The sequence below is a fragment of the Diplotaxodon limnothrissa genome, linkage group LG14 (genome assembly GCF_057381915.1).
Source record: "Diplotaxodon limnothrissa isolate DT_005_m linkage group LG14, D_limnothrissa_male_GT1.1, whole genome shotgun sequence".
Taxonomy (NCBI): domain Eukaryota; kingdom Metazoa; phylum Chordata; class Actinopteri; order Cichliformes; family Cichlidae; genus Diplotaxodon; species Diplotaxodon limnothrissa.
The window spans coordinates 22,674,498-22,701,385 of NC_140609.1; the positions used below are offsets into that span (position 1 = coordinate 22,674,498).

The window sequence follows — 26,888 nt, forward strand, 5'->3', positions numbered from 1 at the left end:
TGCGTGTATCTGGGTCACGCTGCACATTCAAGACACTGAAAGTGGCTGATATGATTCATTCATTTCATTTCAGTCTGCGTTTGAAGTAGAAACAGCTGATGCTCTCAAAAGAGATCATTGTTTTCGCCGCATGGCTTGTTTCATAATTCAGCACAGCATGTGTGGGGCATTTAAAACTGACTTTTTTTTATTTGTCCTGTGATAAGTAGGCAAAGCTTTTGGCGACCAAAGCATGTGAGCAAGAGATGTGTGAGCATCAACGCTGGCGTTGTTTTTGTGAGATCCTGAGATGACGTTAGTGTGAATAACGGCATTAACCAAAAATCCACTGCAGCCCTTTAAAGGCTCGTAATGATATCTTTACCTCTGTTACGATGTACCACCCAGTGAAATGTCTGGATACCTCAGATTGATGAATTACTGAAGATGGAGTAACAGAGCACATAAAGGTTTCCCAGTCCATGAGACTTTTAACTCTTGCATGTTACAAATGACAAAAATCAAACACAGGAATGCTTTTATTATTAAATGCTTTACTTGATGTTCATGTGAAATACAAGCCCTCAAAAAGTCTTGGAAAAGTCTTGAGCCACCCCTCATTTCTTTATATTTTAGCTTCCAAAGAGCCATTTTTAAAGCAGCCTTGAGCAACCCTTCTCCAGGTTTTCTGGGGATCCTAAAAAGTTAAAAGATAAAAGTTTTACTACTTTCAGTAAAACTCTAAACCTGTTTTAAACTTTGTTGCAATATATATAGAAACGAGGGGTGGCAACGACACTCCCCACTTATGGAGACTACATTGCACGTGTGGACCACAGAAGTATGAATTAAGCGTTAAGTGCAGTGAGAAAAATACACTCCTGTCAGTTTTCAGGCTCTAGGAATGGCAGCTGCTAAAGAATTAGTCTTTGTGATACTCGCACTTTAAGAATGTCGTTTTATCTGCTTTAATGAACACTTAAAAAGACGACATCTGCACACAAAGGATGTAAAAACAAAATGAATCGTTATTTCTGTCCACCTCAGAGTCAGTGGATTGCAAGCTTGAAGTTTGTGTATCAGGGATCTATCTTTAGCCACAATATGCCAGCAGCACACAGCACACATCTCATACTTCTGAAGCCATGTCATGAGACCGCTCTCTGCCCCCCCTGCCCTTCCCTCCTCTCGGTTTCTGTATCGTTACGATCAGCGTAGCACAAAAATATTGTCCCTGTTGGCCTTTCCCATACTTCCAAACTACGTGTGTTATTTTATTGCTGGTTGCTCGCAGAGCATCTGATTACGGAGACCGTTTTTGCAGTCTTGGGACGTGGGAAAGAGGATGAAGGGGGCGTTTGTACCATTATGGGAGCAGATATAACGAAATGGCCCTGTGAGATTTATTCCACTACACTCATAGACAGTAACGCAAGTGAGCATCAGTGTGTCAGATTGTGAGAGTAATTACACAGTGTTTTCTTTCTTTTTTTTTAATATTATGAGAGTAGTGGAATTAGACATGGGAAAATGACCTCATCCTACATGAAGTCAAAAGTCACAGAGTGGACACATTTTTAAAAGTCTGTGAGTTTCTGAGTGTGTGGGCATAGCAGAATAGAATAATAAGGAAACTCTGAACACGGGGAAGTACATCTTGTTGAAAAAGTAATTATCAAAGGCCGGGGAAGGGAGTGAACTCTCTTTGGAGCGTAGCTGCGGAGGGAAGACCAAAGAGCTGCGTATCAAAGAGGGGCTGGCCTCAGGTCTTTGAAACCTGCTGCTGAAGGCCTGTCCACAGATCTGTTTATGTTCTGGGACTGCTCAGAAATTTCCAGCACTCTTACACTAATTTAAATGCCCTGATTTTCCTTGGCGTTTATTAAAAAATCAAAAAATGGGAGTAAAGTTTTTCAATGTGACTCGTGTGGGCTTATGAAAGTGTCTGTGGAGCTTCTGGATTGTCAGGATTATGTTACTAGGAGAAATCACGATAGCAAAATGGGACGAATGACAAAGTAAACGCTGGTGATTCGAGTAGGAAAAGAAAACGTTGACTCACTGAACAAACCCACCGGTCATAGCCAGACGGTCTTTATGCTTACCTCACCATTGGCAGAGGCCTGGTTGGTAGATTTAAGGTGGCGTTATTCCAGGTATATGCAGGTGACATGACAGAAAACATGGATAAAGTAATGGTAGAATCCTCCATGAATGCTGTGCTATGTGTCATTTTAGTTTTGTGAGGAAGAGTGAAGCTACCTGTGCTGCCTTCACAATAACAGGGTGGTGATATTTGGGATATTAAAATGCATTTTCACACAAGTCTTCTTCTTTCTTCTTCTTCTCCTCCTCCTCCTCCTCCTCCTCCTCCTCCTCCTTAACTTAACATCAACTTTTCAGCTAATTGTTGAGGGAAGAAAGAGCTCTCTGTCTTTTTTAATTTCCACAGCTCCGTTTAAAACACTTCAAGTGCTGTCAGAGGTGACCTTATAACAGAGCCATTCAAAGGTTTATTAGTGTTCTGTTGTAACAGTTGTGAGTCAGCAGAGCCCTCTCTGAAAGACACAGTCTGAGACCCGAGCCAGGTCTAGCTTCGCCTGATCACTGTAACAGGTGGTCCGCTGAAATGTAATATAGTCAGCCTAGTCCCTCGCTATCTCCCCTGATGTGTGGTCTGCTCTGATTCTCTCCACTGTATTTACATTCTTTGTGTACTCCGTCTCCTCTGCCTTTTTGGAAAACGTTAATTCTGATGGCATGTTGAGTGGATCTGGCCGGCATTTGGCTCCAGAACACCCCGGGGATCTGTGTGTGCTGGAGAAAGTGTCTGGCAGGTCAGCGTGACAAGTTGACCTTGTTTTCTCTGAAGCATTGTGAGAACGTGCAATTTGGTTGCTACAGCTGCCACCGTCCATCTCTTTGTCATTGGACTCAACAATTTAAACATCACCTGATCCCGCGCGGGCCCCAGACAGAGGAGTGCTCTGTTCCTACTCGCAATGCAGTGCAATATGGCTTCCTCTATCATCTATAATACTTTCAGTTCTTTCTTTGATTAAAAGTCTGTGCAACATCAGAAGGTGGCATCCTGGTGAGCTAAGTCTGCACCTAGTGTGCCTCTGACTTTGTTCAAAAACATAAAAACGCCCAGTCTCCTTCTCCACATCTTCTTTTTTTTTTTTTTTTATCAGAAGAGCATCTGTCTAGTAAAAGCAGAACCCCCCACCAAAAATAATCTCATAAAGATGCAATAAAAAAATCACAGGTGCCGTTTCTCTGGACCAAAAGAAGACACATTTTTATATAGAATTAAAGATAAATTGAACTATCATAGTTTACAGTCTGCATGCTGTAAATTGCTAAGGTCTAATTAATGCATTTTAAATGCATAAATATTTTAAAAGTACAATAAGTTAATTCTTACTTCCTCTCTCTGTCTTTTTCTATTTTCCAGGTGCACGGCTGTAAATGAAAGCAATACTGTGAAACTGTCCTTTAGATCAGAGGTGGGCATTTAATTTTCCCAATGGGCCATGTTGTGGAGTGCCGCACCAGTAATCTTATAAAGAGATCAAAGTAATACTGAGCAGAATTGATTTCAGCTTATTGCTAAATATGTGGTGTCCAGGCACAGCATCCTGTTTCAGTGGATAGAGCATCAATTCTGCTCAATATTACTTTAATCAATATTAATTCATTTAATTTTTCATATCTCTCGGCTGGCCTGAGAACGCCTTGGTGTTCCCCCGGACAAGCTGGAGGAGGTGGCTGGGGAGATGGAGGTCTGGGCTTGTCTGCTTAGGCTGCTGCCTGGCAATAAGTGTAAGAACATGTATGATGTGATTAATTTACTGTCTTTATAAGCTTTATATAACTTTATTGGTGCGGTCCTTCATAACAGTCCCAGTATCCCAGGTGATGTTATGTTCTAGGTGTTTATTGCACTTGTTTGTACACTCCGACCTCCTGCGTAGTGTTAGTGTTGGTCAAAATCACTCACGGTGCCCTAAAGATTGAATCAGCGCTCAACATTTTCTTAAACAGCAAAATCAACACCTAACCAGATAACTTGCCATCAGCTGATTCAACTCATCTGTTAATGGTTGATTTTGGTTAATTGATTGATTGAATATTATCTCATGCATAAAATAATACGCCCAGATGTTTTTTCCAAGTTCCAGAAACAAAGGCAGCTTATAAAACCATTCTGCCGTCGTCATTACACCAAAACATTTATAACAACTTGGATATTTTTAACTCAATTTAAAAAAAAAGGAGAAGAAAGAAATCAGACTGGTACTCATTTTCTTCTAACACACACAAGCTGTTATCTTCCTGGATAATTTTCACTCTAATGACTTCAAATGCAAGAGAAAAGACGCTTGTTTGCACCTGTGCAAATAAATCTTCCAGCTGTGTTTCAGATCTAGCAAGTTCCTTCTACGTGCGTTCATCCCGCGTGATTAGCTGGCTATTCAGCACTAATGATCTGAAATGTGTGCTTAGTTTGATACTGATGAGCGTCATCTGGTTGAATCGCTCTTGATATGTTCACACTGAGTCCAGTTTTTAGATGCTGCTTCTGTTTGCTGCTGTCGGCAGGTACTCATGAGAGCTGCTGTGTGCAGCCAACATGGAGCCATCCGCCTGGCCAAAAGTTGCATCAGTGTCTCCTCTGCATGGGAGTCCTGATTAATTACCTAAAGCCTCACTAACTTGTAACAGCTAATGCAAGCCAACAGGGTAAAAAGGAGCATGCATATTCATGAAGGGAAACCAGAACAATCACCCAGGTCTAAGAGGCTTCTGGTATTGACGCGTTAATGGAGAGATCCTTTACAATTGGCTTCGTGAACTGTGGATAATAAAAATATGAAAGATTATCTGCACGAATACAGCATGCACAGTTGTTTGCAAGATATGAGAAATGCGTAACAAAATCCAGTGGTGACACATCATGTATATTTATTAATCCATGCTGGAGAAAAGTCAATCTTTCTTTTATTTGAGTGGATTACTCATGGCATTATGGAGAAATGTGCCTGCTGTGCCAGAGATGTGTGTGTGTGTGTGTGTGTGTGTGTGTGTGGGGGGGGGGGGGGGTGTCTTGGTCTTGCGTGGCATATGTGCATTAAAATGCTTCATGTGACAAGGACTTCACTGTGTGTTTGCAAGAGTTACATTCTTTTGCACCATTTCACTGAGACGAGTTGACCAAACTCAGTTGTTCTACAGTGGATTTGTCAATCTGTCGAATATGTCTACAGAGAAAGTCAATGGCATTTATTTATTTAGAGATAAAGAATAAATGTGGATGTATTCCTGTTCACTGAGCCCTGTTATTAGCCGAAAAAAACAGAAGAATCTCAGTTATAGACGCATCAATACTTTATTTTTTACGTAACATAATCTTGAAATGAAATAGTGCTAATAGTGTAAATAGATAAGAACTTTGATCCATTTTAAAACTCTTTCTAACAAGATAAGAAGATATTATTTAGCTTCACTAATTCAACCGTGAGTCCTGTGACATGAGCAGGTGCAGTTTAATCTCCAGCTGCACGCGAGATACTTTAGTTGCGTAGATTATAGCAAGCTATGTTCGAAGAGGGAAAGAGAAAGATGCAGAGGAAGGGGATGGTATCCATAAACAATTAAGGAAACTCGAGGAAGCAATTTTATTTTTAGCTTTTATTTTTAGTCATATCTGCCATAAAGGCAACATCAGAAATTATTTTGTTGCCTCCTTGATCTTAGACAAAGGTACAAGGTCACGCTAACGCAACATTCATTTCTTATTAGTAGAAATATAACTAAAGTCTACTGATCCATTCAATGTAATCAGTGTAATCCATCCATCCTCCATCTTCTTTCCCAAATCGTTTTTGGGGGCTTTTCTTGCCTTTAATCGATGTTTTTAGTGAAGAGGAGACATGAAAGCGAGGAGAAAGAGAGCACGTGGCCTCGGGTCAGAATCAAACCCAGGCTGCTACATTTGGTTTTGCGGCATGCGGGTACATGCTCAGCCACTGAGCTAAAACGTCTTCATTTCTTTGTTTATTTGATAAATAAAAAGATAATCAGTGTTCCTTTTTGGGCCTCTCCAGCGTTCCTCTTGTGTTTATATTAGCCCAGCTGTGACCTTTTAGCTAGCCAACATGCCAACTACATCCGGCAATTTACTTTTCCACTTCAACAGTTACTTTATCAATGTTTAATAATAATAAAAATAATTACAAGCTAAACTAATTTATACAAAGATTAAAAAAAAACATTTGTGGGGAGTTAGTATTTTTAGTTAGCAGAAAATCTTTTCTTGATGTCAAGATGAACCAAAAATGCAGATTATGATCTTCTCATTTAAAGCTGCAATTGTGTGAAATTTTCTCCGCTACATGTCATTAGATTGCAGATTCTGTTTTCATATCCCTCAGGATTCAATGGCATAATCCCAGCTACGGTAGCTGCTATAGGACAAACGTGTTAGTCAACCACGAGGGATCAAAAAAGATCAGATTTAGACTGTACCCCATGACTGCCAAAACCAAATAATGTCAGCACTTAGAAATAAATGAGGAAGTTAAAAACCAATGCGGTAGCTTAATTAAATACTTTGCAGTATTTTATGTTCACCCTCAGGTCACCTCAAAAACACACCGTTCATCAGGAGTGAGTGAACTCCTATTGCTTCAACAACTATTACTTTTTAGCTTTAACTGCACTTTATACAGTCTGTTTGACTTGTAAATGTATTTTATAAACCATATTGAGATCTTAATACGTTGTTAAATATGCAAAGATTTAATGTTTAGTGATTTAACTTTAATTCACGGTATCGTCTGAGGTTTTTTCTCTTTATGTGCGATATCTTCACCTGACGATCTTTTGTTCTTTTGTACTGTGTGGGGAAAAAAAATGATTAAAAGCCCGACTGCAGCATGAAGGGGAGACAGCTTGTTTGGAAGGTAAAAACATTAAGTAGGCTGATGAAAAATTTACAGAGACTACAGTTCCAACATTTGCAAAGCCATAGCTGCCTCTCTGTGATAATGCAACTGCTTTGAATAGCTGTCATTACAAATGCCTGGCTGCTGAGTGGTTTTGAAGCCGTTTCATGACCCGACTGGGAAACTGCACCCTGAAGCTTGTCAGGAGCAAATAAAAGTTCTGGCACTTTGAATGGCTCTCTCCTTTATCTTTAGCCTGATTGCATTTCCTCCGTGTTAGATACAGCAAGTGTGCCGCTGAGGGATTACGGCGTGATAAATGTCAGAGGCCACAGCAACTCTCAGAGACCTAAATACAACCTGTACAGCCACCTTGATTCCTCTCTTTCCCTCTTTCTTCCCTCCTCTCTATCTGATCTATCTCATCTATGGTCTATTCACTTTTCTCAGACTTATTTACATCTGTACAAAAAGCAGCCTGGCTGAGGCACCGTCCTCCTCATGCTTCCTCTCACTCTCTCAGCCTATTTCTGGTGTCAATGATCTGCTGTATCATATAAGCAAACAAGCTTGATAGGCCATTGTTATTCTTAGATGTAGGAGGGCTGGAAACATGTCACCGAGCTGTCGCCTCATTTCACCAGCACGCATATGGGAAATTATTTGGTTTACATACACGGGAGGCATGCATCCTGTTCTTCACGACAGAGTCCAGGGCAGTAAATTTAGCATATTAATTATAATTAGATTCAATACGGTCCTTGTTATTTTTAAGATAATTAAGCTCTCGTGTGCTGTCCTGTTTATGCTGCCTTTATGCCTCTCAGCAGTGCTGTCACCAGACAGGATAGCGCACAGATTATGGCCATTAAAAATAGGACTGACCAGCTCGCAGTACAGAGAGATAAGCTCTGCTGCCTCCATGTTACTTCTTCTTCTCTGGAGTATAACATTCGATGGTCGTCCATTCATGTTTTGATCCAGCGGATTCTCAGACTTTTCTTTTGGGCATAAACATGAATTGAGGGAATCCTTGCTATGTAAATATTAATACAGCATCTTAAAATGTAACCCTGGGACAGAGGAAGCTGATTATACAAGGACACCGTAATGCAAACAGAACTGCACTTTCTCTCCTTTAGATAAATGAATTCAGGGCCGTGTCTGCCTGCTGACCGCTGCAAATTCACTGAATTAAGCGTTTGGGGAGCAGCGAATGAGACGTAGCAGAGAATGAAGTGTGTCATGTGCTAGCTGTTCTCAGATGTTTGCAGTAACATAACGATGTGCTTATTTCATGAGCCGAGGCTTAAGTTCAGGTCAGTAGTTACAGCTTAGTGACGTGTGTGTGCGTCTGTGAGCGCACATCTCACAGACAGACAAAAAAACCACGCCAGGTTTCCTATGTCTGTTTTCCATCGACCTTAGTAATCGTCTCCTCGGCCGCTGCTTGCTTTGATCTGATCTTTTTCTTTCTGTCAAATCTGAGAAACTGCTTCTGGCCCCTTCTGGGAGCAGACTTAACATCAGCCTGTTCCTCCATATTTGGGATATTTTGACAGATAGCGCCCCCGTTTCACCTGAAATCTTGCTCTTGCTCTTATTTAAAACAGAGAAAACACAGTTTTTATGAAGACAGTCAGGAAATATCGGTAATAAATGAATCTGTCAAGTTGGAGGGTTTTGAAAATGAACATGCCAGGCTTTAGTTTCCCTACAATATTTGCTTAGGCACTGACAACACAGGTTAAGGAAGGAAAGCCCGATAGATTATGTTGGCTAAACGTATTCACACGGGTGGGGTGGGGGGTGTTTGTTGGAGTCACGGTCCTGCACTTTATTTCCTGTCAAAAATCTAACTGGAAAACAAAGAAGTAGAATTTCCCTCCTGTGCGGTGTAAGATGAAATCTCCCTGAAACAGATCATAAGGATGTAATGCAGAAATGTTTTATTTTTTTCACAGAGCTGTTGGTTTAGCTAAAGTTAATTGTGCACTTTTAATGATAATCATCTGTATCTGTGTTATGTACAGAGGAAAATAAAAAGAGACGTTAACTAAGAAAATGAGAAACGGGGGTGGAGGGTTTCCTGTGGGGCACCGTGATGGTGCACTGTCTGTGGGATTGCATGAGTGTGCTTCAGTTTTCTCCTTTTGGGTAACTGTTGATTTTTTAAATTGTCTGTAGGTGTGGTGAGGTATTTGTTGTCTTTGGCTCGGTGTCAGCTTGGATGAAAAATGAGTGAACGATGGATTTTCAAGCCATCCTTGTGGGGCGCTGTTCCTCACCTAGACCACCATTTTAAAAAGAGCACAGGACCGTTAAGTAAAACGCCAGTGAATGTGCTGAAGTTGTGCGTCCTGCCCTCTCCTTTGGCGATCATCTGCGGTCTGGGCTCGTTGCCAGAGGAAACAGGCGGCAGACTCAGGCCTGTCAATGAATCCATCGCGGTGCTAAACGTAAAACAGATTCCAGGCTTTGAACGACCACATGGACCATTTCTTCTGTGCTCTGTACCTGTCAGATGGAGGCCTGCAGTGTTAAAATGAATGCACCCTGGCTTCACTTTGCTTGCTGATTAGCAGCAACTAGACTTTTGTATGTATTCAAAATTGCCTGCACTTGTTATCATAGTCAGAGGCATGAAAGAAATGAGATTTTGTAGGTGTGGGTGAGCATCCACAGATGCTAAGAGCTCAGCAGGAAGCATTTTTAATCAAACAGTAACAGATAGCAACCAATTGTTTTGTTAACAATGAAATCAAAGACTCCTGCGAGTCTTTGACATGACTTCCTCTTGAGCTTATTGTCTCTTATCCTGCGCCTCTGCCGTGTGAGCCTCTTATCTTTAAGTGGGTCTAATTTTGTGTTTGAATACAGTGCACCCTCTTTTGGGATGGACTGTGCTTTGCAGGGACAGCTAAACTGAGACAGCAAACTGAGAGCTCTTTGAGGCTTGATTATCAGTGCTGACACACATATGGAGCTCTCATATGCAGATGTGTAAGATCCAGAATTCAGTTTTCCTCCTCCTACAAAGAAGAAAAAGCTTTGAGCTTTGATTTATTGTTGAATTTGAAGTCCAAATTTTTTCACTCCAAAAACAAATTACTTTTCATTTTCTGTGACAACTAGTGCAATCACTGATATGATGGCATTTTCAAAAGTAGATTTCAGTCATTCAGTTTTTTTTTTCTTTTTTAAGTTTTGATTTTGATCTAGTGAAATTATCTGGATGAGCAGTGATCTCATCTTTGGGTTCCTCCTGTTCAGCGGCTTCACACTCGACTTTAAACTGCTCCAATCCCCCATTATTATACATGCTGAGATTGGAGTAGATCAGGTGAGATGAAAGATTGCTGAGAAAGACAGAGAAACATGGTTCTTGTGCAGCACTTTCCTACTCTACCCGAGCACTCAAAGAACCTTATGCAACATGCCACATTCACACCTGCTTAAGTGCTTTCTATCTAACATTCCCACTCCAATGGATGCACTGCAGAGCAACATGTTGCTAGTATCTTGCCCAAGGATACTTTGGCATGCAGACTGGAGCAACCAATAACCTGCTCTACCTGATGAGCTACAGCCACCCCGGATGGATGCAGAGACCCCATAGATTCAACAAAGAGCTGGAAACATCCCTCAGTGATTCTGGTCCATATTGATATGATAGCGTCACACAGTTGCTTCACATCCATGATGCCAAATTTTCCGTTACATCCCAAAAATGCTCTGTTGGATTGAGAATTGGTGTCTGTGGAGGCCATTTGAGTACAGTGAACTCATTGTCATGTTCAGAAAAACAGTTTGAGATGGTTTGAGCTTTGTGACATGGTTATATAGGAATATTATACTGCAAGCAGCCATCAGAAGATGGAAACACTGTGATCATAGGCTGTGGCACTTAAAAGATGGTCACTTTGTACAAAGGGGCCCAAAGTTTGCCAAGAAAATATCCTTCACACCATTACATCACTGCTGGCAGCCTGAACCGTTGATATGAGGAAGGATGGATCCATACTTGTCTTTTATGCCAAATTATGACCCTAACATCCAAAAATTGAGACTTTTCAGACCAGGCAACATTTTTCGAATCTTCTGCTGGCCAGTTTTGTTGAGGTCAGTTTCCTGTTCTTAGCTGAGAGGAGGGGCACACTATATGGTCTTCTGCTGCTGTGGCTTCAAGGTTCAGCATGTTGCACCTTAAGAGGTGCTCTTCTGCATACCTTGGTTGTAAAAAGTGTTGTTGTTTTTTTTAGTTACTGTTACTGCCTTCCTATCTGGCTATTCTCCTGTTTTCTGATATCAAAATGACATTTTCACCCAAAAAAGTCTGAAACCCTTTTTCAGACTAAAGCCCAAAGATAGTTGTGTTTCATGAACTACCAATAGATCAGCAGTTTGAGAAACACTAAGACCAGCCGATCTGGCACCAACAACCACGCCACGTTCAGCCAACTTCAGCAGGTCATCTTGACCATCTTGCCTAAATGCATTGAGTTACTTCCATGTGATTAGCTGATTAGATTTTTTTAATGAGCAGTTGAACAGCTCTCTGTCAGCTTTTGCAGGACTCCCTGTTCTTGTTGCTGCTGAGGATGTCCCTTTATTTCTGGGATTGCTGTCATGCTGCATACTGATTTTTAGAGGCCTCCTCAATGGCTTGGTCTGATACATAAGAGTGAATAAACACGTAATATATCGAGAGTTGACTGACGGTCCTATTGCATGATGGAAAACGGAGTGGATACTTGAATGAAACAAGGCAGGTAAAGTTTCTGACCTTTTCCTACATCAAGATTTGTGAAAAACATGAAAACACATTGGTAAGGAAATCGATTTATTTTAGATATAATAATACCAACATCAGTATGTGAAATCATTGTCTCAACACTTGTTAGTGGAAAGAATATCATTTGCAAAGTGGAAACCGTGGAGAGGTCCAGCTTTCTGCTGCACAGCTTTTTCTCTGTCACGTTTATTTAAGTCTGATATCCGCTGCACAACAACTAATATCCGTTCTCTCATCATGAGGAGAGCATCGATCCAATGCATTGCGGGGAGCTTCTCTGATGGATGCACTGTGGAGATGAATACTGGTCAAGTTACTAATGAGATGTGATTGAGATTCCCATGAGCAAACACTCCAGCTGTCAGACGTAATGGGGGAAGAGTTTTCAAAACATAAAGCTTCAACTGCACAGCAGCAATCTCAATCCCAGTTGTTACTGTAGGTGAGTCCTCAGGTCGGGGATGGGGTGCTGCGAGTGAGTCAGCGTTGTCCTTCCGTCGCTAATGGCCAGGAAATGTCTATGTTGGAGAAACTAATTGGATTTCTTTAACAGGAAAGCATCCGTCCAGCTCCATTAGTAAACAGTAACACGCAGCAGAGCGGGAGAAAAGGGGCGGGGGTTGAGAGACAGGAGGTGAGGAAGAGAAGGAAGTATGTTTGTTGTTGTTGCAGTAGTGAGGGGTTTAGCTCGGGGGCAGCTGTTACTGTAAACGTGCGTTATCCAATGAAATGATGATTAGATGAAACAACAGGTGTGGAGCAGGGATGTGTGTGGGTGATGAGCTCATCAGTGGACAGTCCTGGTGTTGTGATAATTCACTTTAACTGCCAGACCACACATCTGACACTTTTTCCTGGATGGAGTGTCTTTTGATGTTGGACGCAGGATAATGTCCTTTCTAAAAATACATATTTGGAGTTTTTCTTTTGGAAGGAACAAAAACTGCTTTACCAAGTTTTCCCTGTGCTGCGCTCCACACTCATCGTAGGTGTACGTGCTGCAGTAGTAGCTCTAATTGCTTAAGAGTGCCTCAGCAAGTTATGCTCAGATTTGTCATTAATACAAAGAGTGCACAGCCACACGTGTCCACCAATATTTTACTTAAAATGTTTGGGGGGAAAAAACGCACTGAAATTTCCGGTAATGTATCAAGCTAAAAGCTAAAACCTTTAATATCCTTTTAGTGTCGACGCTTACATCGTCTTCTTTGATCATTTGGATCACAGCACATAGATTTTTGTAATGCTAGCAGGGTGAAGCGATGACAGAGCGGAAAGGAAGTGTCATTTGTCTCTAATTTATCACAACTGCCAATAAAATCCATAGCTTCATCAGTCATCGACTTAACTGTGACTTTAACAATAAATAGCAAAGCCTTAAAGCTCTGTTTTTTATGTATAAATGGAAGTAACAGTAGACAGCTGTGTGATGACAGCTGAACTGTGTCCAGGTTACAGGAACAAGAATAAGTCCACCTAAGAAGCAGGATGTGGGCTTATCCGGGTAACTTCAGGTTTAACTCTGTGTCTTCACTATTACAAAGGTGATACATCACCATGGTAACTTATTCTGCAGACTTAACTGGCTCCATAGAAGGTTGTGTTTGAGATTAGAGACCAACTTGAATGAAATCACTGTTTAATGACCAATCAGTGCGCCCGAAAATAGCTTCACCAATCCTGTTTGATACCTCAGTGTCATGTCTGAGTGTGGGCAGGCAGGAAGAGAGGACCCAAAATGCAGGACTCACTGAGGCGGAAGTAATTCAAAACACACAGCTTTATTGCTGGTAAGAAGCAGAACAGAAAAACACTAACTAAACTGGAAGAACGGAATAAGTAGGCAGGAAGGCTGGCTGGCAAACGGAGCACACAGAGGAAGCGAGGGTGAACAGACGTTAACGATGCGACACCGAGTAGGGGAAGACACAGACACTAAATACAAGAGGTGAACGGAGCAAAGAGGAAACAGCTGGGAGACACGGCTGACGTTGATTACACTGACGAGACAGGGAGAGCACAAAGCTGAACGCACTGACAAAGGGCACAGACCTACAAAATAAAACAGGAAGCACACGCCAGACAGAGACAGACTCGTAAACAGGCATAATGACGTCATGGACAAACAGAGGGACATACGGGCAGAGAAGACTAAGCACAGGCAACCTAAACCAAACATAAGGGCAAGATAACAAAACCTAAACCAGAAATAATCATCATCAACATCATCATCAGATAACTAAAGAATCAGAATATAATTGTAATCAAAACAGTATCACCAGAGAATAACTAATCCATAATGCAAAATAAACCAAAACATAAGAAACTCAAAATACTGGGTCGACCCGACCCAGGACCGTGACACTCAGTAACTGGTGTGCAGAGACTAAAGCGGCTGAAGTCTTTCCGCCATGAGCATCAGTTATAAAAATAGATTATTACAAGAAACTGTATCCCTTAATGCAAATGGTTTTAAAACAGTTTCATTTTTCTTAGTATATATCCAGAAATATAATAATTAGGTAATTATAGCAATTTATTATGCAGATTTTCTTCTTTCTTTTTTTTATTCTTTGATCTCAGACCATAGTTTTCCTCACACACACACACACACACACACACACACACACACACACACACACACACACACACACACACACACACACACAAACTTACATTGCTGCTTTGTGTGTGGCTGTTTTGTTGCTTTCATCCTGTATTGTGAGCTTGACCACTTCATATGTTTATTTTAGTATCTTTTTATCTTCATTTGTAAAATCAGCTTTGTGCCAGTGGACTTTTCCATGTTTGTGTTTGATCAGAAGTTACCAGTGCTACATGCTAAGCTATGCACTCATAGCTAGATTGATAAACTGTTATAAATAACACACAGTATCATTTTTAACTCACATGTAATTTTAGTCTTTTTAAATATGTACTCACCATGAATCTGGTTAAAAACTGTCAGTGGTTCCTGAAGCTCAAACTGCTTATTGCAGGACACTTAGGAATCATATTTACATTCTCTTAAGCTTCGATTGACATAAACTAAGATGTTTCCTGCCATCGCTCACAATACACAGACACTCAGGAAAGATTAAATCAAACCTGGCAGCCTCATGACCTCCAGGCTATATCTCTCATTGGCATCTCAAGCATCCGCTGAGACACTGGGATGTAAAGTGTAATTGGGGGTCCCTCCTTTAGATTTAAAGGATGCCTCACATCAGGAGATCCTGGAAGGGGGAAAAACCACTCGGTCTTCAGAGGCAGATCATAAAGGAACAGTGGGGCTACTATGTTGCCTGTAAATTGGGCCTTTCTTCCTGTGAGAGGGTGACATGTTGGAATGCAGCACATTAATGTGGACATGGGTGGGCTTCTCATTCCTGTCATAGCATCTCCCTCTTTCTTTTGACTCGCAACAACTTTCTTCCCTGTTATTTATTTTTGATTCTTTGCCTGTTTGGGGTTTGTTGTATCTCCATCTTGTCCATTTCCATTAGTGGTTAAGCGTTCATTGTTCTTGTTGATATAAGGATGTTATTGCCGAATTTCATATATCTTGGTATGGATGCAAGAAATTCAGGGCCAGAAAAAAAGTTTGATGTGATTTAAAAACAATTTCTCCAACACTGGGGTGGTTGTAGCTCAGGTGACAGAGCAGGTCAGCCACTAATCAGAAGGTTGGTGGTTCGATCCCAGGCTGCCTCCTGGCTGCATGCCAAATATCCTTGGGCAAGATACTAACCCCATGTTTGCCTACTGGTGGTGGTCAGAGGGCCCGGTGGCACCAGTGTCCGGCAGCCTCGCCTCTGTCAGTGCGCCCCAGGGCAGCTGTGGCTACAATGTAGCCTGCCATCACCAGTGTATGAATGGGTGAATGACTGAATGTAGTGTGAAGCGCTTTGGGGTCCTTAGGGACTAGAAAAGCGCTATACAAATGCAGGCCATTTACCATTTTACCATTTAACACATGCTTTTCTGCCAAGAAGTTGTTTGGTGTATCCTTGGAGAGAGGAAAGAGGACAAGGAGACTTGGTGGTAGAGTGAATGTTAGTAGAGAAAATTTAAAGTAGGCAGGAAGTAGTGAAGAAAGTACATGGGAGTAGTGGGAGTACTGGGAGGCTAGGCGTACAGCAGGGAGAGGGGTAGGCTGGATACTAAAGGAAGGACTCATATTAACTGGCTAGACAGAAAGAATAAAGTGTGTCCTGGTATGAAGCTTGATGGTTCCCTGTTGCAGCATTATACTGGTTTGCTGAATCAGTCATATCATTTTAAACTATATTTGCATAAAGGCTGACTGTGCCACTAACTGTCATACAGCAGCTGGCTACACAACAGCTACAGAGCTGTGAAAATAATGCAATGGAAGTCATGTCAGTGAGTCAGAGTGTAACGGTCCTCTTTTAAATGAGAACTTTGAAAAGAGATCAGTTTAAAGCTAAGTAGATAATAGTTGTACGTGCAGCACCGAATTGCTTAATAATCTGGTCAGTTCTTTTAAAAATATATATATGTTGGTGGGTAATTTATTGTATTTTTTTCAGCATGGGCCATAGTGGAGGTGAACATGGAGGACAAAGTGGAGGTAATGGCTGGAGAGACGGCTCAGATCACCTGCATGTTTACAACTGACGAGGGCCTGGGCGGCACCACCATACAGTGGTTCTATGTGAGTTTGGTGAAGCTTAACGTGCACAGAAACACACAGATGTGTGATGGGTGTCACGTTTCTCTGTTTGATTGATGTTTGATTCTGTAAACTCTGACCTTTAGGTGCTACCTAATAAGGAGAGACAGAGAATCTACAACAAGGAACCAATGCATGAGGCTGCAGAACAAAACACACTGTTCACGCATCGGATCAGCTTGAACGTCAATGGAACCGCTGCTGTGCTGGCTATCAGAGATGTGGGAGTGAGGGACAACTTGGAGTTTATCTGTGTCATCAAAACTCTCACACCTGAGGAAGCAGAGGGACGAACCCAGCTCCAAGTGTTTAGTAAGACTCTGAAAGCTTTTATTGCATTTTCTATGCTGTCTGCTCTCTCGCACTGAAACGGTTGTTTTCATTAAGCAAGTCATCAGTATCCTCTCTTAATGTATGCTGCTCCATATTTTCCATATATTTCTTACTGCTGCTGCTACAAGTTAACGGATCAACTTCAGATATTGTATCTGCTTCATTTGCTTTGGAAGAAAAACAAAAGAAGATGGAACAGACCTCACCTGTTCATGAAACTGCTTACCAGTTTTCCTGGCCAATTACCTTTTTTTTTTGTCCAATTTAGGTCCAATTACTTTGCAAAACCTCTTAAATTAAAAACTGCTTTCAAATCGCATTTGGATTTTTCGATTTAAAGTCCACTGTGTCCGGAGGCAGAGATTGTGTCTTTGTCCAACAAATTATGGAACTCACTGTATTAACATACCTATAGTGTTACAATATTTCTGAAATTTTTAGCTATCAGAATCTATGATTGTTTCTTTCTAAATGCTTCCTTTTCTAGTTCTTATCCTTTCTTACGTCTTGTGCAGAATCACCAACCTTTCCTACAATTGAGGCAGTGGAAACAGGGATATCAGTAAATGAAGAAGCTCCATCCAAGGTGAAAAGGTTTTGGCGATCACAAACATCAAAGACTAAAATTACAAAATGCGAGGATGCAATTTTATCATTTGAATTTCCTTACCTACCCCCTCTCCCACTAGATTGGGTCTTGCAGGGTCAAAAACGGATACCCAAAGCCAAATATTACTTGGTACAGAAACAACATGCCGCTTCGCAATACTCCACGTGGTAAGGCAGATTGATATTTAAAACTGGAATGCCTTAGCTGTTTCAGTTTGTGTCTGTCCTGTTCTTTTATGTTTACAGTATTTTTATTTCTTTCAGAGGTGGTTGTAACCTCCAGCACCACTATTGAATCGAGTGGTCTTTTCTCAGTCCAGAGTGAGCTGACAATGAAAGTTAAGAAGGAGCACAAAGATGCAGTGTTCTACTGCGAAGTCATCTACTTTGTCCCTGGAGCGACCAAGATGACCGAGAGTCAGCACATTAACATCACTGTATACTGTGAGTTTCACCAATTGAAACCAAACTGGCTTGCATTTGGTTTCCAGTTCATGCAATGTTCTTGCACACCAAACTAGAAAAACTAGAAACAAACTACAAGAAGTTTCTTAATGGATCTGTTTTGATATTTTGAAGTGGAAATGGATGCTATAGTTTCTCATGAAGTTCACTAAGTTAAAATAACACTATTGTTCAAGTATTATAGGATATTATACTAATAACATTTTCCTTAATTTGATTTGACAGGCCGGTAAATTTTGAATTTACCGGTCGATCTACGTCCCTGCCCTCACCTATGGCCACGAGCTGTGGGTAGTGACCGAAAGAACGAGATCGCGGATACAAGCGGCAGAAATGAGCTTCCTCCGAAGGGTGGATGGCCTCTCCCTTAGAGATAGGGTGAGAAGTTCGGCCATCCGGGAGGGGCTCAGAGTAGAGCAGCTGCTGCTCCACATCGAAAGGAGCCAGCTGAGGTGGTTCGGGCATCTGACAAGGATGCCCCCTGGGCGCCTCCTGGGTGAGGTGTTCCAGGCATGTCCCACCGGGAGGAGGCCCCGGGGCAGACCCAGGACACGCTGGAGAGATTATATCTCTCGGCTGGCCTGGGAACGCCTTGGCATTCCCCCGGATAAGCTGGAGGAGGTGGCTGGGGAGAGGGAGGTCTGGGCCTCTTTGCTTAGGCTGCTGCCCCCGCGACCCGGCCTCGGATAAAGCGGATGAAGATGGATGGATGGATGATTTGACAGGCCTCAGTTTCCTATTTTTAAGGATAGTTCAGGTTTGCAGTTTAATCTTGAATTCATCTCTCTGTGTTTTAGATCTCCCCACTGAAGTAAATATTTGGGTGGAGTCACCAAAGGGCAAAATCAAGGAAGGGGACACACTTGAGCTTCGCTGCGATAACAATGGCAACTATCCATCCTCAATCACCACAATTAAGCACCAAAATGTAAGAAAATCAGCACTTCCATACTCCTCATTTATGTGGAAATGGTTGCAATTCGATGTTTTCCTGAGCACTTTGAGGACATTAAAGTTAATCTTGAACTTTGCAGAGTGAATACTCTGTGGAGAACAAGACAATGGTGCGGACTAATGTGAAGCGTTTAGACGGTGGAGTTTATAAGTGCACCTTTGAGGAAACGGATAACTTTGAGGAGATCTCAGGGAGTACTAAGGTGTCGGTTAACTGTAAGTGTTTTACTCTGGATGAGTTTTTCATCAAATACATTTTACCAGTAGGTTCTCTGTTTGACTTGTATGCCTTGTTTCTCTGTCTGTGTGTGCAGACCTTGAATCTGCTGTTATAACGCCTAAAGACAGCATTGCGGTGATGGAAGGAGAGGAGCTGAAGGCCAGCTGCAATGCCCTGTCTTCTCTCCAGACATCCACAACCTGGTTTAAGGTTACATAGATACATACATATATACAATACAACTGCTTGTCTAACAGTAACAAGTAAGATGCACCTAGAAAACAATCATTTCACACTGTGGCAGAGTCGTACCAGCAGTTAGGTTGACTAGAGGCCTCTAACACCTATTTCACCCAGTACTTAGATGCTCATTTAAACGTGTTGAGTCAAACAAGCTTTTTTTGTTCACCTTTGTCTAGAATGAAAAGTTGGTGTCAAAAGGCAACACTTTGAGTGTGAAGAGCGCAACGTTAGAAACAGCAGGGATGTATAAGTGCGTTGTGACCGTTCCTGAGATGGAGGGGATGAAAACCAGCAGCACACTTCAAGTCAATGTTAAGGGTGAGTTGTATTTTCTTTAAATGAGACCATGTCCAAAGTTTGTGACTGCATAGTTATTGCATAAGGTTGTATTTCTTGCTACTCATTCTGCAGGTTCGCCACAGATTTTGGGGCCAGATGTCCAAGAAGTGGAGACTTATGAGACAACTGTTAATCTGACCTGCAGTGCCACAGGGTTTCCTGCTCCCACAATTATGTGGACAACTTCTGATGGGAAGGTACAGCAGAGGGAAGCTTCTCATTCTCGGCTTAGTCACAGCCGCAACAGAGATCTGCTTATTCCAGTTGTGACTTCAACAGGTTGATCCAAAGTCCTCCGGACCTCCATTTTGATAAATGCGTCCAGTGGGACAAATAGTGGAACACAATTTTTAACTTGAATTTTAAACTTAACTTAAATGCATTTTCTTTTCAATACTGTTGTGGTATTTTGCCGTTTACGGCACACGATTAAAAAAGAGCTGGCTGGTGGACTGTGGGTGAGACTTCACATTAGTAGAGTATGGTCTTCACTTTTGAACAGTTTTAATAGTCTTAGTAACCACAAATCAGCAAGTTCTGAACAGATTAGCAATACAGATGCAGGAAAATTGAACAAAATGTTTCAACAACTACCGGACATTTTGTGCCTCGAGATATTTTGTGCAGTGATTTGTTTTATGATTAAAAGTGTGTGTTAGATATGTCCATCAGCCTCAGTTATGCAGTTGTTTAGTGCTAAAAGCACTAAAGCATGCTAACGTTCTAGAGCAAAATGGTAAAAATGGTTAATTAGCATTAGCATGCTAACATTATCATTTAGCTGACATCACATCAGATTCTCACTGATTTAAGCAGCACTGGTTGGTAGTGGTGCAATGGATCAATAAACTCACGGTTTGGATCAGATCACGGTTTTAAGTCACGGATCGGATCAATTTTCGGATCAGCAAAAAACGAAACAAGACAAGAAAAATTAATTTTTTTGCCCATTAAAGAACATTCAACTCAATACTCATTCCACGCAATTATATAAAAAACAAATTAGGTGCTATATAGGGCAGTACAGGGCTTTGTATCTACCACTCCGCTGTGATATAATGAGCGGTCACGGTCACGTAGCTTTCCGTTGCCCTGGAGGTCCACCCATCTGTAGTTAGGGCAACAGAAGATGCCTGACTTTTCCTGCTCATACATGCTTGGAACGATCTTGTCACTGAAGTGGACACGCAACGGGATATCATAGCGTGGCTCAAGCACGTTTATCATATGTTTAAACCCCTTGTTTTGCACAATGGAATAGGGCCTCATGTCTGGAGCTATAAACACCCCAATAGCTTTTGTAATAGCTTTTGTAACAGCTTTAGCACGGTCAGATTAGGCAGCAAAGGGCTGCTTAAATGCCGCAAACTCCTCTGCTCTTTCACTTGGAGTGCTAGCGTTGGCCATGACTATTGCAGACAGACTGACCACGCCCACCATACACATATTTTTTTTCTTTTTCGAATCTTCGGTTCTGATCACGGATCAACAGTGATCCGTTGCGCCACTACTGGTTGGATTTTACAGAGTTAGAAATAAATTTGATTGGACTGACAGAGCTAATACTAGCTAATGTCTAGTTTACCTTCACGATGATGATGGGCATGCAAACCTTTAGTCTTTGGAAGTCTATATCAATATTGTGCTCAACTGTCTTCTCACCTGTTTGCTCTTGGATCTACTTTTCTATTTCTGTCTTTAACTGTCCTTTTTGCAGAACCTAAATGCATTGCAAACAGAGACTGAAGATGGCGCTCAGAGTGTGGTCACTTTCAAGATCACCTCCAATGTGAAAGTTTTCTGCAATGCCAGCAATGACTTTGGCTCTAAAGTGGTGGAGTTCAACATCAAAACCAGTGAGTTCATGCAGCCTGTGCTTCCTTTCTGCAATCTTTGTAGTTAGTAGTTCAGTCAGGTTCGTCACAGAGTTTAGAGTTCATCTTAGCGCAGATGGCTCATCATAGATGGCTGATCACAAGATTTTTCTACGGACACCACTGCATTCGACGAAATCCACTGCTTTTGTTTGAATCATATATTTCTGTTAGTTTTCTGTTCCAGCTATTAATACAAACAAGGATTCTTTCTTACATGGAAAAGTTACTTATGGAGTTCTTCTGTGTCTACATGTCTCTGCTACGCAGATGATGTTGAGTTGTATTTATCAAACGACATGACAAAAATCAGTTAATTAAGCTAGACATAAAGGCCTTCATCTATGAAATATTGGTAAACAGCGGGTTCAGGAGACAGACTCTGCTTTTAAGATTTGGCTTCGAGCCTTGTTCATAAAACAGGTGATCCTGGAAAAGTCCTCAGTTATCCTGCTGTAGGCTCAGGCTGTTGGTGGACTTCATGAGGTCCACTGACCAGGTCTTTTCCACTCCCCTCTTTTCACTCCTGATATGTTTATATGTCAGTACTGCATGTCATTAACTTTAGTCATTTCTCTTCCAAAGTTTTGTCTCCCTATTTTTTTCTCTTCTCTTTCCATTCACCCTCCATTCTGACCACGGGGGAGTTCTTCCTTCCCTCTGTCGCCAAGTGTTTGCTCAAAGGGAATCCTCTCATTGTTGGGTTGTTCTCTCTAATATTAAGGCGACTGTTGTGAAATAGCACTTTACATAAAAACGAACCGAACATGCCTGCATGTTTTTATTTGTTCTCCTCACTTGCCACTTTTACCTATGTCCCTCCCCCCTCATGTCTCTATTCATTTTCATCTAAAGGTCTTGAGTTTTGCCACATGATGTAACGTCTTGTCTGTGATTGTTCAATCTTTATATTTTTTGTTGTTGTTTTTCACATTCTTCACCCTGGTAACCCACATGTCGTTTAACGGGCACCCATGTGTAAATAACAAAATGACGTCCTTTCTGTGCCTCTACCTGCTTTTAGTTTTAAACACCACATTAACAACAATCACTTCCATGCCAACAATCAGCACTACCACACGATCAACCACTACTATATCCAGTGACACAGGTAAGACCACAGTTACACTGCTGTGCCTGTTTTTCATCATGCAAATGAAACCAGCTGCTAAATGCAAAATTAAATTTGACTGGGAAAGAGAGATTTCTAACTTGTCAGAAAGCTCCCAGCTCGAATTTGCGAGACAGGCACACTCTCTGTTTTTACCACGAGGCTTCAAACATTTCCTTTTGAAAAAGCTCATAATTATAACTGGAACTGGCAACCATGAACCATGCCTTACTTGTGCTGCTATCGGCTGAGACTAATGTTACTCCCATGATGCACTGAGCATTTCTACATTCTTTTCATTCCCTGTGTGTTTATATGTAACTACTGCATGCTATTGATTTTTGTCTGTCTTATATCTTATACTTTGTGTTCTGTTCTTGGCTCTTCATGCTCTCCTTCTTTTCTCTTTCTTTACACTCACTGGCTGCCCCTCCCTGAGCCGGTTTCTGCTGGCAGTCTTCCTGTTAAAAAGGAGTTCTTCTTTCCCACTGTCACCAAATGCTTGCTCATAGGCAATCCTCTTATTGTTGGGTTTTCTCTTCATCTAAATGGCCTAAGCTCTGCCAAGTGCCGTAACCTGTTGTTGTGACTGTGAATATTTCACTCTGTGTTGTTGCTGTCATTTTGTACCTGTGCTGTTTAGTGTGTACCCCTGTGTAGTAACAAACATGACCTCCTGTCTGTGCGTCTAACTGTTTTTAGTTGTACACACCACACCAACAGCCACCACTACCACATCAACCAATACTATAACCGATGACACAGGTAAGATCACGATTACTCTGCTGTGCCTGTTTTTTGTTTTTTTTAACATGGAAATCAAATCCGCTGTAGAGCTCTATTTCATTTTAAGATGAGGCTTCAAACATTTATTTTTAATAAAGCTTATAGTTATGGCTGGATCTGGTCACCCTGAACCATCTCTTAGTTATGCTGCAATAATTTTAGGCTGCTGATAGACCTTCCACAATGCGCTGAACATTTTTTCTTCAATCCCCTTTTATCCTTCCCCGTGTCTTTATCTGTCACTGCTGCATGTTATTAATGTTTGTCAACTCTTTTCTGTAGTTTGTGTTTTGTTCTCCCCTTTTTTCTCTTTTTTCCCTCCCACCGGCTGCCTTTCCCTGAGCCTGGTACTGCCACATGTCACTGTTGCCAAGTGTTTATTCATGGAGAATCTGATCACTGGCATTTTTTTGTATATTATTGTTGTTAAAATTGAACTGAATATGTCTGTGTACACTGCTCTGAAACCGTATTTTGTCCTTCTAGATTTATTTTAAGTATATTTTTATCAAATGTTTCAAATCAGCGAACAAATTTTAATGTTAGACAAAAATAGTAAGAACAACATGCAGTTTTTAAGAGCAACTGGGTTATACAGCAGGACCATGATCCAGAGCACACCAGCAAGTCCACCTCTGAATGACTCACACGGTGAAGCTTTAGGATCGGACTACTTAAAGTCCAGACTGAATTCAGATGGAGATGCTTTGGCATGACCTTAAAACATGGCAAAAATAAATACGTTCCAATGTGGCTGAGTTAAAACAACGCTCCAACATGTTGTCAGTGATTGTATTTCACTCTGTGTTGTTGTCACTGTTAACCCGTGTGATGTTTAATGTGCACCCCTGTGTGATAACAGAAGTCGCATCCTCTCTACCTGCTTTCAGTTATATACAACACATCAACTACCAATACTACCATACCATCAACAAACATTACCTTTATCAATGACACCGGTAAGATCACAGTCATTCTGCTGTGCCTGATTTTTGACATGGAACTCAAATCCGCTATGAGGCTTTATTTCATTTTAAGACGAGGCTTCAAACATTTATTTTTAATAAAGCTTATAGTTATGGCTGGATCTGGTGAACCCTGAGACATCCCTTATTCATGATGCAATAGATTTAGGCTGCTGGTAGACCTCCCATGATGCACTGAGCATTTCTCCCGTAATATGTCTCTAATGCATGTTATTAAGTTTTGTCAGTTCTCTCCTGTAGCTTGTGTTTTGTTCTCTCTCTTTTTTCTCTTCTCTTTGAACTTACTGGCTGCATTTGCACCTTTTCCTGTTAAAAAGGAGTTCTTCCTTCCCACTGTTGCCGAGTGCTAATGGGGAATCCTCTGATGTTGAGGTTTTCTCTCTAGCACTGTTGGGTCCTACATAAACCACCTTGAAGAACTGTTGCTGTATAAATTAAAGTCCCCTCACTTTTCCCTTTTACTCGTGTCCCCCCCGTTCACATCCATGTCTCTGTGTGTTTTGACTTTGATCTAAAGATGCTGAGCTTTGCCAAGTGTTGTAATGTGTTGTCTGTGATTTTTCATATTCCTCACTGTGTTGTTGTTTTTTCACACTGATGTCTTAAGTGCTTAAAAAGAGCAATTGGACTTCTTTAGGTTTGGGAAGACATTTCGACTCTGATCCAAGAGGCTTCTTCAGTTCTAAATAAATTGGCACACAGTCTTGATATCCTTTCCCAGGTATTTCAACCTCCAAGGAGACAATTCCCAGTGGGGTTTAAATCTCTGCCAGTTGTTTCAGAACTGAAGAAGCCTCTTGGATGAGATGTGAAGCTACACAAGTCCATTTGCCTTCTTTTTAAGAACTCATAGCTCGCATGTCCTTGATGACTGAGAACCTATACAGACCTTTTGACACTGTTAACCTCTGTGATGTTAAATGTGCGCCCCTGTGTAGTGACCCAAATAACCTCCTCTCTGTGCCTCTGCCTGCTTTCAGTTACACAAAACACATCAACTAACTATGTCAATGACCCAGGTAAGACCACCGTGCAATTAAATCAGCTACAAAATGCATAATTAAACTTGGTTGACAGAAATAGGTAGTTCATTTATCAAAAAGCTCCCAGTTTGGATTCAGGAGACAGACGCCCTCCATCATTTTCACATTAGGATTAATCTTTTTGTTAAAGTTTAGATAGGGCTTGATCTTCTCCACACACCTTTTTTCACTCCTGATGCATTTATGTGCCACTGCTGCATGCTGTAACTTTTGTCTACCCTCTCTATGTTCTCCCGTTCTTTTTCCCCTCTATTCTTCCCGTTCAGCCTACACCCAGTCACGGCAGGTGGCTGTTGCTGATTGTTGGCTCTTTACTTTGCAGAATCAAGTGCCTTGAGACGACCGTTGTTGTGAATTGGCAATAAATAAATAAAACTGAATGGAACTGATTGAATTGAAAGCTTATAACCAGCAAATTCAGAGTCTCCAGACTTTCTTTTATTTAGTCTTGTGGGGCAGTTTTTTTTCTGTAAGTCAGAAAGAAAGGATAAGAGCAAGGAGGCGTGATGCAAACTCAGAAACACCTGCAGGCCTTAGTTACCGCTGTGGTATGATAGATAGGTCATTAAAAGTGAGGTTTGTTGTTGTCACAGGGTGTCTTAATTATTAATTTATTGTCACGACTGCTGTTCTGCGTGTTGGGTTATTATAAATGTAGACGTTTTGTTTTAATGTAGTCTTAAAGTTTGAGAATGAAGGCATGCTTGCAAATGATGTGGAAATAAAAAGAGAAAGGTTCACACACGTACATGCATCATTGTGACTCTCATCATTGAGTGCATTTAAAGCCGATGCTTTAAATGCACTCAGAGTGAGTCTCCTGACTCCCATTATGGGTCCTGCTTTGTGTTTTTCTGTGTCTGCTCTCTGTTTATATGTCACACCAGGAAATTTTCAGCCCCTCAGAGGAAAACTGCTCTGAGTCCACGTTTCTCCCAAAGCGTTGATAAACGGGATTAAACAGGGCCCCTCTGGAAAATGACTCTTCTGCTGCTGACCGCAGTTTGCATATCAAAGTTGATGTTTCGATTCAAAACACTGATAAGATCCTCTGAAATAAAACATTTATTCAGGACTCTGCTGAACATCAGCAACACAAACCTGGGGTGTCAACCATAAGCCCGCAGGCCAGAGCTGACACAGCAAAGACTTCAATCTGGCCCAATGGACAACTTTGAAAGGAGGAGCTTTTGAACTTTTAACTGTATTTTCAAGTTTTACAGCTTTTCCTATTCATAAAGACCGCTTCCATTGCCATTCATATCACTGGGCAATCAACTGCCAGATCTTTCTCTGCAATTTTAAACATTTGTCATTTAAACGTTTGTCATTGAAAATCTGAATGTTGAAACTGCATATGTAAGACATCTCGGAGATTAAATGTGAAAGAGGCATTTCACTGGTCCAGCCCACTTAAGATCAAAGTGGGCCACGAGTCCCTGATCTAAACTGTGTTTGAGTATTATATGAAGTATTTATGTGCATATGCCCACTGATTCCTGTGT

General features: G+C 41.3%; 1 protein-coding gene across 6 annotated transcripts in view; it reads left to right on the forward strand.

Annotated features, from left to right (window-relative positions):
* mcamb (melanoma cell adhesion molecule b) overlaps positions 1-26,888 on the forward strand; it is a 44,258-nt gene that overhangs the window by 12,968 nt on the left and 4,402 nt on the right. For 2 of the 6 annotated variants that reach the window (XM_085370721.1, XM_085370720.1), the window contains exons 2-14: positions 16,278-16,402; positions 16,507-16,732; positions 17,269-17,339; positions 17,443-17,530; positions 17,627-17,806; positions 18,625-18,755; positions 18,862-18,997; positions 19,096-19,211; positions 19,421-19,562; positions 19,656-19,780; positions 21,301-21,439; positions 23,271-23,333; positions 25,321-25,359. In XM_085370721.1, coding sequence (XP_085226847.1) covers positions 16,278-16,402; positions 16,507-16,732; positions 17,269-17,339; positions 17,443-17,530; positions 17,627-17,806; positions 18,625-18,755; positions 18,862-18,997; positions 19,096-19,211; positions 19,421-19,562; positions 19,656-19,780; positions 21,301-21,439; positions 23,271-23,333; positions 25,321-25,359 — 1,581 coding nt within the window. Of the gene's footprint in view, positions 1-16,277; positions 16,403-16,506; positions 16,733-17,268; positions 17,340-17,442; positions 17,531-17,626; positions 17,807-18,624; positions 18,756-18,861; positions 18,998-19,095; positions 19,212-19,420; positions 19,563-19,655; positions 19,781-21,300; positions 21,440-22,481; positions 22,569-23,270; positions 23,334-24,244; positions 24,314-25,320; positions 25,360-26,888 lie in introns of all 6 variants that reach the window. The other 4 variants (XM_085370723.1, XM_085370724.1, XM_085370725.1 and 1 more) reach the window with 3 other exon arrangements.